The 17,287-nt window shown below is 35.4% G+C and overlaps 1 protein-coding gene across 1 annotated transcript in view; it reads left to right on the forward strand.

Moving 5' to 3' along the window:
- The window catches only part of LOC145295832 (inactive selenide, water dikinase-like protein), a 129,308-nt gene that overhangs the window by 74,177 nt on the left and 37,844 nt on the right, over positions 1-17,287 (forward strand). Inside the window, exon 6 of the mRNA XM_080141540.1 lies at positions 16,939-17,129. Coding sequence (XP_079997666.1) covers positions 16,939-17,129 — 191 coding nt within the window. The remainder of the gene's footprint in view (positions 1-16,938; positions 17,130-17,287) is intronic.

Here is a 17,287-nt window from a genome sequence, read left to right on the forward strand (position 1 = left end):
AAAACAATTTTGATTGGAAGCCTTTTAAATTGAATTGAATTGATGGAATAATGGGTATTCTAGGAATGAATGTCAATTCGCCTCTAGCCACACCAGTTAAAATGCTATATCTTTGTTAAAACAGAAGATTAAACAATGAAATTTACCATATAAGTATATTTTTGTGCTAGGAATTAGAATATGCTACTGAAAATCTCCAGAAATGAATAATTTCCAAATACTATGCAGTAAATGCACAAAAATATGCTGCGATTCCTTAAAAATGCCATATATCCATTAAAAGAAAAATAGTTAGAGAACTCAAAGCTGAATTATAATACATTATATGTACAAATAACTGAAATCAAAATCTAGGTCTGTTTAAAAATGAATATATTGCAATATTTCTTTGATATTATTGTAGATTAATACCATCTGTTAACCCCCCACCCCATCTGACCCCTCTTCAAATATGTGATTTTACCTTTGTAGGCAATTACATGTAAATACCTTGAAAAACTTTAATGGGAGATAAAAAAGTATTTTAGAATTTAATGTAAAATGATTTCCCATTTTGGAGCCATTCTAGTGTTTTAGGGCAGTTAACCATTTTTTGTTTTTTGTTTTTTTTTCTATAGGAGGTAAATCTAATTTAATTTAAAATTAAAAAAAGTTTTTTTTTTTTTTTTAAGAGGGTCTTTATGCAATAATGAGAGGGTGGGAAAGTTGCCACTTTGACTTTGGGTTAATGATAGAGCTAAGGAAAATTATGTATGAACACCCTGAAGACTTGATAGAAACAAAACAAAATCAATTTTAGAATTTAGAATGGGGGTTAGTTTCACCTAAATTTAATTTCGAGACTATTCTAGTGTTTTAGGACAGTTGACCAATTTATTTTTTTTATGGGTGATAAATGGTGCACTTTTCTTAAAGGAAGTTTTTCTTTTATAGACACTTATATGTAGCTTACCAAGGAACTTTGGTGAGGAGCTTGCTACTTGGACAGCGTTATTGTTAGGGCTAAAGGTTTTAGGAGGAGGAGACTTGCCACTCGTACCTAGGGTTAGAGGTAGGATTAAGAGTTTTTTTGTTTTTTTTTAAGAGGGCGTTTGACACTCATATTTATGGTTAGTGGGTCATAATTATTGGCTTTTAAAAATGTTAATCCTTAGATCTTGGACATCAAATTACTTTTAAATATGAAATTTATTTTTGTCTGTCCATCATTACAAAATCTTACTGAAAACGCAGTTTTATGATAACATTTTTATCACTTTATTTGCTTAAAACTCTTTAAATATATAATGTACATTATTATTTATTAATTCATTTGAAAGTATATTCATTTTCGAACAAAACAGTGTTATTTTGAGGACTTAAGATGCTTTGGTTTTTAAAATATGACGATTTTAGCAGAACCCTCTTGAAATCTGTAATTATCCAAAGCGTTTTATTGTCCGTGTGTATTGCTAAACTAACTTCCAGTGTGTCTGCTTCCAGAAGTGATGACTAGACAAATCAGTTTCTTTCACTTTTATTCTTCTTTAGTATTTCTATTGTGAAGCAATTTCATTTCAATAAATGAAATATAAGAAAAGGACATTAATGAAAAATATACAATAAAAATTAAAGTTATAAAAATAACACAATTTTAATAACAAAATTAAATCGGCTTTATTTTAGAAGAACTATGTTTATGAGGTTATAAAAATAAAATTGTAAGTGAAACTGGCATTGGACAGACTATTTCCCTCGGCATGGAATATGTGCCCATATAAAAATGGCTTTCCATGTGGTAGGGATATCTCCAGGTAAGATCCTAACTTACCCTATATGTGCTTCCGGGTTGCACTTGCTCAAACTACTGCGTTTATATTTGCTCTCTATGGCCCCCACAACAGTGGAGTTACTATCTTTAATAGCATATCTGAGAAAATTGACCACGTCCTATCTGCTTATCCTTCAGCTAATATTCATGTATGTGGAGACTTCAATGTTCACAATGTGGAATGGTTAACTCGCTCAAATAAGACTGATGATGAGGGGAGGTTCTGATTTTTCGATTGCTTATGACCTCACTCAGATTGTTCACGAACCCACCCATGTGCCGATACTGACGGCCAGTATACAAGTCTCCTAGACCTTTTTCTCACAACTTGCTCTGAACTGTGTTCAGCTTCCGTTCTGTCTCCATTAGGATCTTCCAACCACTCTGTTGTATCAGTTAAAATAAAAAAAATGAAATGTAATAAGTCCTCAGATGTACCACTCCTTGTACAGTATATTGATGGCTGACTGGGATAGTTTATATCAAATCTACTTCTGCGTTCCATGTTTAAAAAGGATGTGTCCTCTATAGTGTCAGACCTGACGGAATGGTTAATTGTAGATATAGACTGCTTCATACCCTCGAAAAAATTCCAGCAAAAACCTAACAGTCAGCTGTGGTTCTCTCCAGAATGTGTTGCTGCCATTGTGCACAGAAATACCTTTTTCCATTGCTTCCAATGTAATAGATGTACTGAGACTAAAGCCACTTTCAGGACTGCCAGCAACCACTGTAAAAAGGTAATAAAGAATGCAAGAGTTGTATGCTCAGTCCACCAAGTCCAAAGTAGCTGAGCAGTGGCAAATAGCAAACAGAATCCTGAACAGAAGCATGTGTTCTATCCCAACTATCATAAATGGACCTGAAGTAATCTTGTCAGCATCAGACAAAGCCAAACTCTTTGCCAAGAACTTTGCAGCTAATTCTACCCTTTGCGACCAAGGCCGCCAACCCCCAATATTTCCTCCTGTATCAGAAAATACGCTATGTGATATACAAATATTTGTATGTGATGTTGCCAAGCTAATCAAGAACCTTGATTTCAGTAAAGCAACCGGCCCTGATGGTATTCCAATTATAGTACTCAGAAGACTTCAACCAGAACCTAGCGCCCATCCTTACAAAACTGTTTAAATGTTGTCTTAAGGAGAATTGCTTCCCATCACCCTGGAAAATCTCCTCAGTATGCCCTGTATTTAAGAATTCAGGTGATCGCTCATCCCGCTCTTGCTACAGGCCAATAAGTCTCCTGTGTTAAATAGAGAAGTAATCAACCATCTCAGCAAAAATAACTTTAATTACACGCAATATGGTTTCCATTCTGCTAGATCTACACCAGATGTGCTTAATCTCATAGGATTAGCGAATCTCGACAGAGGCTAGCTTTCTAGGGCAATTGCTCTTGACATATCAAAAGCCTTTGATAAAGTATGGCATAAAGGTTTATTTCACAAGATCTCCAGCTACGGTATAACTGGAAATGTCTTCTCAATTATTAAATTATTTCTCTCTGATAGGTTCATAAGAGTAGGCAGAAATCAGAAGCTCATAGTATTAATGCTGGAGTCCCTCAGGGGTCCGTCCTGGGCCCAACTCTCTTCCTAATCTACATTAATGATCTTCCAAATCACATCCTTACACCATTCATAGACATTTATGCTGATGACACTACCATCTATGGTAGCACATCTAAGACTGTAAACGACCAAGTTCTTGCCAATTCTCTCTCCTCCTGATCTTGAGCAAGTGGTACAATGGGGAAAGAGGTGGCTTGTTACTTTTAATGCATCTAAAACCAAGCTTTTATCTTTACATCATCAACGCTCTGACCCTCATCTGGCATCTATTAAAATGAATGGCTCTCGTCTTGAGGAGGCCTCATGTTTTGACAAGCTTTTGGGCTTGACCTTTACTCCTGATCTTAAATGGAACACATACATTAAATCCGTTGCCAAGGCCGCTGGAAAAATGGTGGGATCCTTCTATCGATCCAGTAGATATCTTACTGCTGATGCAATTCTCTATCTATATAAGAGCCAGGTACGTCCAAGGATCGAGTGCTGTTGCCACATCTGGGTAGGAACTGCTAGAAAGGACTTATCCTGGCTTGATAGAGTTCAAAATAGACTTTGTAGCTAGGGGATGTTCTTTTCTCTTCCTTGCAACCTCTTTCTCACAGAAGAGATGTTGCGAGTTTGTCTCTGCTTTATCGTTATTTTCATGGCAGGTTCTCGACTGTGCTCCAGTCTATAGTCCCCTCCTCGCCAAACTTTCACAAGAAACACCCGTCTAGCAGAAAACACTATCAATAATTACCCCCACTCGTTATCTGTGCCTAAACCTAAACGTAGATTTCATGAACAAAGCTTCTGCAAGCCTATGGAATTGTCTTCCATTTTCCTGCTTTCCAGCTGACTACAGTATGGTTGTCTTCAAGTCTAACGTAAACAAGTGTTTGATGAGCCATTCCGTATAAGTTTACAAATTTACCGAATATCCATTACAAATGATTACTATATTGTCCAATTTCTACTGTACACTCTTTAACCCTTATCCTCGAATAACCTCTTGGCCTTGATAGGTGGTGATGCCTATGGAAAAAAAAATCAGAATAACAAATTTCAAATATCATAAAAAAAAACTAAGTAGTTCATTACAAAAAAATTTTAAACATTTTTTTTTTTTTTTTTTTCAGTAATTCTTAAAAAAAAAAAAACTAATTTCAATAATTCTTAATTAAAATAAGACTGAAAGAAAACTTTTCAATAATTATTAAATATACAAACATGATTAAAAACGTAAAAAAAAAAAAAAAGATATAGGTGTGTGAGAAAAAGTAAAGGAACTGATTTGCTTTGTCACCATTTCCGGTAGCAGACATGCCGAAAGTTAGGAAGTATGTTAGCTGACTACTACTAGTAATTCTAATGAATTTAAAATACAGCATGGTCCTGTGAATAATGAAACAATACCTATAGTAATGATAATCTTACTATGTTTGGTTGTTTTTGTAGAAGTATGGTGGTAAACTCTGTAGCCATGGATTTTTGTTTTGAATAAAATGTTTAATTGAAATGATCCCCACCCCCCCAACAAAATTAGATTGTCCCTACTTATACAGAAAAGGTACTTTGTTCTGTCCATTCATTGGTGCAGCTTAGATAATTAGGTTTTGCAGATGAGCCTCGTTCTGAAAAATCTGAACAGTTAGGTCATGTGACACTGGTGCTTCTACCATTATTTACCCTTTTTACATTGACTTATTTTGCCTTTGGTTGCAATTTATTTAATTTCACTTATTCATTGTTTCACTTCTGCATTATGTTTATAGTAATAAATGTTCGAAATTTCTTTAAATTTTGTCTTTCTTTAATCCTCTAAATTGTTTTTTTAAATTTTTTTTTTACTTTTAGCTTAACTTGCTTTTATATTCCACCATTTCGTTTTTTAGTAATAAATGCTTCTCTACATTTAAAACCGATCTTGTGTCTAACTCTGCCCTCGTGGGGAGGCAAGTAAATAGGAAGTAATTATGGCAGCTGAAAAAAAAAAAAGCAACATCCTTTCCTGTAGAAAAATGCCTAGTTGAGAGTGAAGAAATTAATGTTTTCAGCCAATTTTTTGATATTTGTTGTTTGAAAGGTTGAGTTTCAAAATGATACTGATCTTGTGAAAATCCGTCGCCTCTGTCGAAAGTTTTAGGCAGACATACAAACATTTTAAACAGATAGGTGAGATTTATATTATAGACGAGCAAAAGTACTTGTCGTTGACTGGGTTCAAAAACAGCCTACAGAAAATGGACTCTGATTTATGAAAGTATGATAGGTTATGAAAAGGAAGGGTTGTAAAGAAATAGCTTCGAATTTGGGGCTATCAAAACCAAAGCAAAATATGATGAAAGCAAAAATAAAATAGATAAACCCCATAATTTATTATACTATACCTGTTTACACTGAAACATATATCACAATATTCTGTTGATCTATATTAAAAAAACCTTGTTAAACTTTATGACATATTTCCATTCTATGGAGGTCAGACGTGAACGAACACCCCATAATTTTATACCATATTTCTTCAAACTGAAACATAATTATCAAAGTATACTTATGTAGATGGATATGAAAAGTCGTGAATGCAGACCCCACAATTTTATTATACCATCCCTATTTAAGTTAAAACATACTTATCAAAGTACTAGCTGTACCCTGCCACGTGTTGCTGTGGCTCAATTTGGTGTAATGGAAAATTCTAATAAAAAGAGTAAATGCATGTTTCTTATATTCTTAGTACAGCAATCCACTCCAAAAAGTAAAAAAAAAAAAGGCAAAAATGAAAAAAAATGATACTCTTGCAGAATTGGACCCTGATCCTCGTGGTTACCATCAATCATGGCTTGGGCTCGACCAACAATCAGTGGATAAAGCTGAATATAGCAAAAATGTTGAAACGCTAATTTTTTTTTTTTTTTTTTTTTTTTTTTTGTTTTTTGTATACAAAAATGTTAGTTAGTAATTGATATTTGGGTGATGGGGAGGGGGTTTACTATACACAGATTTGAAAAAGTTGTCCAAAAACAAATAAATGAAAGCAAAGGTAAGTTATGTTTCTACCTAACTGAATAATTGTTTAATGTTTTTATGTGATGTAAAATGTTTAATCGACTAGAAAAACAGAAATGGTTGCAGATTCTGTTGAATACGTTAAGTTTGGGAAAGTAAGTTGAAAACTAAAAACTATACAATACAGTGTCAAAAACCCACCGAATATATGTTACCATGACATAGGCTGACATAATCGGTGGGTTTGTGACAGTATTTTGTATAATTTTTTAGTTTTAACTCACTTTCTCAAACTTAACGTAATCAACAGTGTCAGCCACCATTTGTATCTTTCAAATACACCGATAAACACTGTTAAATGAAAAGGGTTTGTATTACTAACCACAGATACAAAGAAGTTGTCAAAAAATAAATATATAACAAATAAATTTTATCAAAGGCAAGAAAAGTAAATGTTGTACCTAACTGGATAAGATTGTAGTGTTTTTATGTAATGTATGTTTAATCGGTTCAAAAACATGCAGTGTTTATCGGTATATTTGAAAAATACAAATGGCAGCAGACTGTATCGAACACATTACGTTTGGGGAAAATGAGTTTAAACTAAAAAACTATACAAAATACTGTTAGAAAATCACTTAATATATGTTACTGTGACGTAGGCTAACATATAATCAGTGGTTTTAAACTTTTGCTCGATACAGGTGATGACTTTTAAGAGTCCCTTTTAGTGATTACCTGGTTTGAGGATATTTGTACAACTAAACGGCAAATCTGCCCAAAAAATCCGGTATTATTTTACTTTAAGGCCCGTCTCATGTTCGTATATAACGAAATATTTTATTGTAGATTTCGGTGTACTAAAAACGAATCTGCAAACTGTTTCCGTCGTAAAAAGAAAGTTTTCATGATGTGAAGAAATTACTTTTTCGAAAAGTGGGTGATCACTTTTCAATGTAAATTTAACTTAGAATGAGCACCCACTTTCTGACCACCTGAGAGAGGGGCATTTTTCTGTGTGTTTCTTGGCTAAAAAGTTTTTTGTTTGATTTCTTTTGCATGGTAATAACCGCTGAACTCTGGGACTATTTTCCATTTCACAGCTGTAGCCTTCGTTTATGCTATGCGCGAGCATAAACGAAAGCTGTTTAGCCAATAAACATGGGACCCCCCCCCTCTCCCAGGTGGCTAGAAAGTGAGTGCTTATTTTAAGTTAAATTTACATGGAAAAGTGATCGCCTACTTTTCGCAAAAGTAATTTCTTCATATCATAAAAACTATTTTTCTGCGACAGAAACAGTTTACAGATTCGTTTTTAGCACACCGAAATCTACAAAAAATTTTTTTGTTATATATGAACGTGAGACGCAGACGCACAGCCCTTTAATGGAAATTTTTATCAAAAATCTGAGAGAAAATAGTTTTCAATAAAAACAGCAAATGAATTCGGTAGAAAAAAATGGATGCTATTTTTATAAATTTTTCTGTGTGTTTCTTGGTTAAAATTTTTTTGTTTGATTTCTTTTGCATTTTGCAATTTAAACAGGTAATTTTAAAGGGTTTTTCAAGGGTAGAAAGAAAGCAATCCCCCCCCCAAAAAAATCGTGGCCATAAAGTGGGTGATCATTTTATGTTAAATTATTATGGAAAAGTGATTCTCCACTTTTTTAAACTAACATTTCTTCATATCTTGGAAGCTACTCGTTTGCCTTAATTATAAACATTATTTTCGTTTTTAGCGACCCCGAAAGCCTATAAGAGTGGTAATTTTAAAAGAATTTTCGAGGATGGAGTAATTCTTCATATTTACCTTTTTTAAATCGTATTTCCAAGTTTAATCAAAGTTTTATGATGTTTTTTTTTTTTTTTATTCAATTGTAAGGTTAAAGTACAAATATATATATATATATATAATTTGAAAAAAGGGATTTTTTTTTTTTTTTACCCATATATTAATTAGATAGTTAAATGTTGTAATTCGAAAGTCGTCAACGTGTGGTGCACGTGAAAGACTAATTTCTACTGGAAATGAATTGGCGGACAGTCTCGCAGTTAGAAAAAATATTTTTATTTTAATATATTTTTATAATTTGCGATCTTAACGATCTTAATTTATTTTAATAACATGCAAACATTGCTTAACTTTACAGAAAATTTTCTGAAAATTTCAATTAAATTGGTAATGTAGAAATATCGTTCTATTGACTTTGAACGAACCAAGAATTACATTTTTATATATATATATATATAGATTATGTACATCTTTATCAAAAACACTTGTAAACGTTTTTTTTTAAAAATTTTTTATTTCCATACTTTGTGGACCAGGCGCGTACGCAGACCCCACAATTTTAATGAATCATCATTATGTCAGATCAAACATACCCATTCCTGTGTCTTGATAAATCTTCTATCATTATATGTGATCAATTTTCTGTAATAGTCAACCATGTAGGAGCCTATTCGTGACCAGACACACACACAGACGTTCAGCTTTATATTATACTTCTGTATTGAGCACTCTTGTATGAACCTCGTTATATTTCATTGGTTACTCTACCTTTGAAAAATAGCAACCTCAAATATATATATATATATATATATATAACTACTTAATTTACTCACATAAAATTAATATACGAAAGTATAGATTTATGCGTAAACTTGAAGTATTTACTTCAAAAGTGCTCAATACGTAGGTAGAGCTAGTTAGTAAGTTATAAAATGTATATGGCGATTAAGCTACACTGAACATTCCGCGTTTCATCCACATAAGCCTGAAGAATCTATAGTTGATGAAACGCGGAATGTTCAGTGTAGCTTAATTGCCATATACATTTTATAACTTATATATATATATATATATATATATATATATATATATATATATTTGGGTAGAGCACTGTCGTAAATATCACACGCTACTTAATTGGTTGAAAAATGCGAAGCTCACGGTTTGTTTACAAACAGGCAGTTTGAGCATGGTAAGTGGCGGACGGATGTTTGTTTAAATAGACATTCGGACAAGTTATTTACGGGCGTCGCTTCCATGGTCGCGAAGTAGAGCTGCCGACTGTCAACACAACAGTTCTAGGTTCGATCCTTGGCTTGGGAGAGGTGCTAGTCTAGCAGCACTGATGAGTTGTGATACAACTAAACAAGGCTGTATGTCGATGACTATATATATATATATATATATATATATATATAACGTGAACGTGTGTGTATCTGTGTACATTTCCCTACGCAATAACTCAATTTTAAGTCTACAGACTTGAAATTTGATATACAGGGTACTGAGATTTGGGAAAAATCCATGTGATTGGTTTTCGGGCAGAAATTTTGCGATTAAGGCGTCAAAGTTCAACGATTTGACCTTTGAGAACTCTACCAAACTCCTCCTACAATTTTAGGTCTAAACACATGAAATTTTAGATAAAGATTCCTTGGACATGGATCTAACTTAATAACTTGATTTGAGCCCTAGACAATAAATTTAAGGGGTCATAATTGGGGTCAAAGTTAAAAAAAATTGACTGTTTTTTTTTTTTTTTTTTTTTTTTTTTGCTCAACATACACCTCAAAACACCCAGGCAACGCCGGGCCGAAATGCTAGTATATATATATATATAAAAACTTGGAAATTAAAGTGTGAAAAAAACCAAAAAGCATATGATGTTAACCATTGGGCCACCGTGACATACAAGGGAGAAATTTTTGAATTTATTTAACTATTAAAAACAGTGTCTGCAATAAAAGTTAACTCTGCTGCTTCGATTTGACCTAATTAAGAAGGTCAAATAGAAGTCACGCAGTTAGCGAGGCAGCGTTTGGGTTTGTTTATCCAAATTTGACTGTTTTTTTCCCCCAAGAAATGTTGGGGAGGGGGAAAGCAGCTCCCAATTGTCCAGATTGAATAGCAATTGTCTGATATACAACATTGATCAAAGCTGATTGCTTCTGGACGTTTCCCGGTGTGATTGCCAGGAACAATGTTAGCTTTAAATTAGTTTCGTTTTTTATACGAAAAAGCCGAATCAACACGTGAGAAGCCAAAATAGAAATAATTTTGTAAAAGTCGATGCAAATAAATCTAGACGCGACGCGCTTTCCCAAATCCTAGATATTATTATTTAGTACCTATATAAACAGTTGTAAGCGATAGTAACAAACCTAGGACCGTGTGCAAGAAAAGCCTTTGCCAGACATGCACGAAATGGTCACACACATTTTGCGGGAGTACCTGACGTTGCCCGGGTGTTTGTAGGTGTGTGTGGTGTTAAATAAAAAAGAACTTGAAGTTTGGGGGGGTGGTCAAACCCGAAGCCCTGAGGCGAAGTTTGAAAATAAAATCGGCCAGATGTTTGAATTTATTTAAGAATGAAATTGACAGGTGTGCGGCTGGAAGTCGTCGAGCGTTACGATGACGACGATGTAGGTTTGTTTGTTATAAGTGAAGTAAAAAAGAAAACAACGTTAACACTTAAGCGGGGAAAAAAAACACAAAAACTTAATGTAAGGCAAACGAATGATGAAAACAGAAAAATGAACACGTGAAAAATGGCTTCAATAAATCTGTTTCGATATTAAAATTTAAAAAATCGGTGGGTACCCGGGTGTTTTTGGGTGTCGCTAATAATAAGCGAAGTAAAAAAAAAAAAAAAAAAAAAAAAAAAAAAAAAGCAGAAAAATGAAACACTGGTTCAATATTTAAATTTTAAAAATCGAAAAAAAAAAAAAAACATCTCACACCACGATTCAAACCCAAAACGTTTAGATAATGAACCGAGGCCTTAAGCAACTGAGCTAAGGCGACGTACATGAAATTTCTTCGGTTTTTCAACTACTTAAAGTAAATCTGATCACGACGTCATCTGACGCATGCGTAGAATCGGTCATTGTCACGAGAGGACCGTTTTTGTTGATCTTGAGCAAGTGGTACAATAGTGGGGCAAAAAATGGCTGGTTACTTTTGATAGATCTAAAACCAAGCTTTTATCTTAACATCATCAACGTTCTGATCCTCTTCTGGCATCAATTAAAATGAATGGCTCTCATCTTGGGGAGGCTTCATGTTTTGACAACCTTTATTCCTGGTCTAAAATGGAATACGTACATTAAATCTCTTACCAAGGTTGCTGGAAAAATGGTGGGATCTTTCTATTGAGCCAGTAGATATCTACCTACTGATGCAGTTCTCTACCTATATAAGAGCCAGGTACCTCTAAGGACGGCGTATTGCTGTCACATCTGGGCTGGAGCTGCTAGGTGGGGGATGCCTTTTTCTCTTCCCTGCAACCTCTTTCTCACAGAAGAGACGTTGCGAGACTGTCTCTGCTTTATTTTTATTTTCATGGTAAGTGCTCGGCTGAGCTCCAATCTATGATCCCTTCTCACCAAACATTCACGAGAAACACTCATTTGGCTATAAACACTATCAATAATTTCCCCCACTCTTTATCTGTGCCTAAACCTAAACATAGATTCCATAAACAAAGCTGCTTTCTTAGAACTGCACACCTTTCAGCTGACTACAATATGGCTGGTCAAGTCCAATGTAAACAAGTTCTTGATGAGCCATCCTCTTAAGTTGTCCAATTTACCAAATTTACACTTTTCTTTTTTTTTTTTTCTTTCTTTTTTTTTAATTACATTTTCACCCCAAACAAGGCACATTGCCACTTTGGTGTAGGGGGCTACTATCAGGGGAAACAACTAGTGGGGTACTATGTAAGGATTTGGGCAGCAAGATGTTGGTTCACGTTGCACTTGAACTTCTGCATGTCAGTACAGTTGGGGAAGCAGTGACCTGGAATGGAATTCCAAAGTCTAGCGGTTCTGGGGAAGAAACTACTGGAGTAGAAAGATCTTTTACATCTAGGGATCTCTACAGTGTGGGGGTGGGATTTTGCAGCTTTTCGAGTCTGTCGAGGGTGTTCACGTCGTGGGGGCACAAATGCTTGCAGTTCATCAGAGCATTCACCATTAAAATACTTGTAGAACAGGCAGAGGGATGCAACGTTTCGTCGATAGGACAGAGGCTGAAGCTTTGATGCCAGTTTAGAGCCTATCAGATTTGCGACTCTCTTTTGAACCTTGTCAAGGAGCGAGAGACTAGTAGCTGATGCACCAGCCCAAATATGACAGCAATACTCCATACATGGGCGAATGGTTGCCTTATAGAGGTACAGGATACTTTTGGGTGTTAGTAGTTTTCTAGCACGGTAGAGAGAGCCCACCTTCCTTGCAGCGGCCCTGGCAATGCCCTCGATGTAATTGTTCCAACTCATGTTTCCTGTGAACGTTAGGCCAAGGAGCTTGAAAGACGTACTCTCAGATAAAGAGTCGTTGGCCATTGCTATAGGTGGTAGAGAAGGTTTCTTGTAATTATTGAATGAAACTAGTTTAGTCTTGGCAGCATTGAACGTGACCATCCATTTTTGTCCCCATTCCACTACTGATTGGAGGTCATCCTCTAGTGTTTCTGCCATTTCTTTAGATATGTGTTCATTTGTTTTCCTGTCGTGCCTGTTATAGAGTGTGGTGTCATCAGCATGTATACCCATCTCAGAGGCAATTTTGTCGGGGAGGTCATTTATGAATATCAGGAACAGTAGAGGTCCAAGGATAGACCCCTGGGCCACTCCCGCATTTATATCATATTGTTTAGATGTACGACCGTCGAGGACAACCTGGATTTTTCTGTTATCTAAAAAGGATTTGATTATGTTAAGTATTCTACCAGTGATACCGTATGATCTAATCTTCCTGAGGAGACCCTCATGCCACACCCCGTCAAAAGCCTTAGATATATCTAGAGCTACCGCTCTGCCCTCTCCCGCTTTGTCCAGTGAATGGTATATACGTTCAGAGATTACAGTTAGGATGTCTGCTGTGGAACGGGTTTGTCTAAATCCATATTGTTGGTCAGTCAGAAGTTTAGCATCTGTAAGGTGATGGACTAGAGCATGGTTAATTAAGGTCTCAAATATTTTGGCAAAAAGTGCGCAAGTCGAAGGGGAGAGTGGGGCTTGCTATAGAATTTCCGTATGGGAACATGCGCTTCGATTGCAGTTTTGAACCATTCAGTGGTCTCGTTTGCACACTGTTCAGCAGGAAGAGAAAAAATATTTCCCCATGGGGCGTTTCTGATAAGATCTCTGATGGCTTCCCAGTCAGCCTTTTTTATAATATCTCGTTGTTTTGAGCACTGGCTCTTCAGTTTTGGCTCTAGAGTTTAGGGCGATTTCAACTATTATCACTGCATGATCAGCATTCCCAAGTGGGCTGTCGGCTTTCGTTATACAATCATCAGGAACTGTGGTCAAAAACAGATCTAAAAGTGATTCGTGTTGTTCTTCCTGGTCAGGGAAACGGGTTGGAAAAGTAACAATTTGTGATAGGGAGTGAGATATAGCGAAGCTATGAGTTGTGCTGCCCGCTGCATCTGTGTAAGTAGAGAATCCAAGCCAGTTTTTGTGATGGACATTAAAGTCACCAAATTCATGTACTTGGGTGCTAGTGTTGAGGGAGAATGCTGTGTCTATGCTGTCAGAGACTTTGTTTATTATGGTGCAGTCTTGGATCGAGGGAGAGCGGTAGAGAAAGTAAAAGTAGCTAACGTTGCGTTGCATAATTAGTCTAAAACACATAAAGGCTTGATCATCCGTTTCTAGGTTTGTTTCTCTAGTCAAGGGAAGGGTATTACGAATGTAAACTCCACGTCCGTGCATGTGTCTGTCAGAGTCCTTACAGCAGAGTGGGAGATATTCAGGCATATTAAAGTAGTTAAAGGGGATGGAGAAGTGTAGGTTAGTCTCACTAAGTGCTAAGATATCCGGGGTATTTGTTAGGAGAAATGCTTCAACATCAGCTAAATTAGTTCTAAGCCCACGGATATTTGTGAATGCAAGCCTCAAGGGAGGAGGCAAGTTGGATTTGTTGTACCCTAAGCCTGGTTTAAGCTTATTTTTAAATTGTACTGTCATCATATTTTTTTAACGAGTTTCAGTTAGGTAAAGGGGAGCTGAACAGGAGGTTATGCAGAGTATCACACATGCAGCACAAGTAGACCATCAGCTGACCCTCCATCAACTAGGACTACTGTGGCCTTAGGAAAGCCCACCGGGGATAAGTGCAGGGCCCCTTTCCATGCGCGACATGGCACTACAAACATCCCGATATTATACAACTGTTGATGGAGCAGCCACTCTAAGCGCTACCAAAGAGTTAGGGCACCTGTACTACCAGGCGGAAACAGCAGCCAGTAACTGTCAATCCGGTACCCTCAACCCATCAGAGGAAGGTCAACCTAATCTAAATGCTCAGGCATATATGGTACTCAAGCACTCTCAAGTGCCCAGTTTTAGGGGTGGGGTGTGTCGGGAATGGGGAAACGGCGTTCATTGCCCTAGACAAGAAACAAGATCTACCACTTCTAACGATTACTATGATATTGTCCTTTTGACTACTGTACACTCTTTAACCCTTATCCTCGAGTGACCTCTGGGCCTTGATAAGTGGTGATTCCTTAAAAAAAAAAAAACTAACCGAAAATAGAAAAGATGAATTGGATGTCTCAGAACAGATACAACACTTTGCATTATTTATTCCCTTTAAGATATATTTAGAAATACATATTTAACTTCTATTTTTATAACTTTTTAAAGCAAATAATCCCATGTTTTTTTTATTTTATTTATATTTTTTCTTTTGAAAATATTGTTATTTATTTATTTTTTTTAATTAAAATCGTACTTCAATGTTGCAAAAATGAAATTCAAGACTTCTTTCTTAATTTTTTTATTAAATTCAGAAAAACTAATTCTTCAACATAAAGTATGTTTTTTTTATAAGTATAAATATTTTACATTGACTAATCAAACAACTTCAAACTGAAGTGAAAGTAATCATGATCACATGGTATCAGTTTGAAAAACTTTGACATCGGCTTTTTTGAAAGTAGATATTTACTCTCTTCCCACCGCAACAAGATGTGACACAAGGTCGGAAGATGGGGAATGTCAAGTCGGCGCCCCTAAAGAAGGTGCACTATGACCTAGCAAAAATAGCCTGGGCAGACACCCTCCCCTGGCATCATTCCAAGTAGGGGTGCTCCAGGCAGAAAACTGAACTTACTCCACTCAAAAACTGGGTTGCAAAACCTGGAAGAGTGGCATAGCTCATTTTGACAGGTGCTGGGCCAGTTTCTGGCCCTACACTTGTCAGACAGATTCTTGAGTTTCCGAGCAACCAAAGACCCACCCTACTCAAATGACAAGCATGTTAAAAACGTTTTTTATTTTGTTTTGTTTTAAGTATGGACACTTTGATATACATAAATATCATTGTAAAAACATAAAAACTACGCATTTTGTCAGCTATTTAACACTTATTAACTCTTGTCCTAAAATGACATCTGACTGTTGATAAATAGTGACTCTCAAGTAAAAAAAAAAAAAAACACTTTTAATCAGTTTTTTAAACTAATTCTTCCATTCTCATTATACTGATTTTTGAGGAATTATATGTATCCATATTTGCATTCTATTTAATTTTGTATTTATTGCTAAATGAGATTACAAGAACATAATTATCCACATTAGTTTTTAGGATTAAAATATTTTTTTCTGTTTATTTAATCTTAGTTCTATTAATCTTTTTATATTTTCTACTAAAATGATTAATTAACCATAGTGGACATCTTTCCATTTCCTTCCCGCCAACTGCCTGAACAGATGTACTAAATTTCTCTTTCTGTGATGAGGGAACAAAAAGGAAGATATGTATAGGTGAATTTGTTTCATCCTTTTCTTCATTTTTGTTTTGTTCTTTATCTCATGCATTTAAACGTGTATTTCTACATGGAGCTGAGAATCACATGAACAGAGTTAAGGTTGGTTGCTTTTTTTTCCTCTTTCAACATTTCCTACATAAATTCTACATTTAAAAATTTTTATGCATTTTTGACTTAAAAACAGATTTTCATAGTATTAGATTACAAAATTAACTTGACATATGCAAAAGTAAATATGGCTGACAGATCACCATTGTTTTGTTGCGCATTAAGAAAAGCATTGTCCCATCAGTAGCCATATCACTGGATATGGCGCTAATGGCTTTTGCTGATTACAAAACTTTTAGTATTATATAGATTTACAGTTAAATTGTCTCAAAGGTTCAGAGAATAACTCAGGATGAGAACAGTACTCTGAATAATATAATTGTTTGTGCTTTTTAAAAATCATATTTCATATGTAAATAGATTCTTGTATTCTTGTATAAATACTCCTTTACTTGTTTTTTAATAATTTTTTTAAAAATGCTGCTTCTGAAAATCATTGTATGAATCTGGAGATTCTATTGGCATTGTTTTCTGATATTTTTCTAGTCAGAATTCTTTCCAGAAAGATGATGGTATTTACATGAAGGTTGCTAACATCCTAAGTGAAAGTAATTTTTGTGAAATGCACTGGATTCTAACTTGGGACACCATTTTGTTAAATATTTTGCTTTTTCTCATGATTCATTGTCTTTTCCTTCAACTGTTGGCAATTCTTTCAGGCCTGACAATGCTGTCGTTGGTGATGTCCTTGTCCTTACCAAGCCGCTCGGAACTCAGGTAGCAGTGAATGCGCATCAATGGTTGGATCAACCAGAACGAATGTCCAGACTAAAAATGGTTGTAAGTGAGGATGACATAAGGAAAGCTTATCACAGAGCCATGTGCAGTATGTCCCGTTTAAATAGAACTGGTGAGTAACATTTTCTTTCCAGCTCTCCGTCTCCAACAAAGTGAATCTCATAATATGAAGCAGTTATGATTGCCATCAAACGTGAAATTTTAACAAATTGTTACAAACCATGTGTCACCCAGCTGACAGTTTTCCACCACCAATGTGTACTGTTCATC

This window comes from Euprymna scolopes, chromosome 2 (genome assembly GCF_053919585.1).
Source record: "Euprymna scolopes isolate OS-2025 chromosome 2, ASM5391958v1, whole genome shotgun sequence".
Taxonomy (NCBI): Eukaryota; Metazoa; Mollusca; class Cephalopoda; order Sepiida; family Sepiolidae; genus Euprymna; species Euprymna scolopes.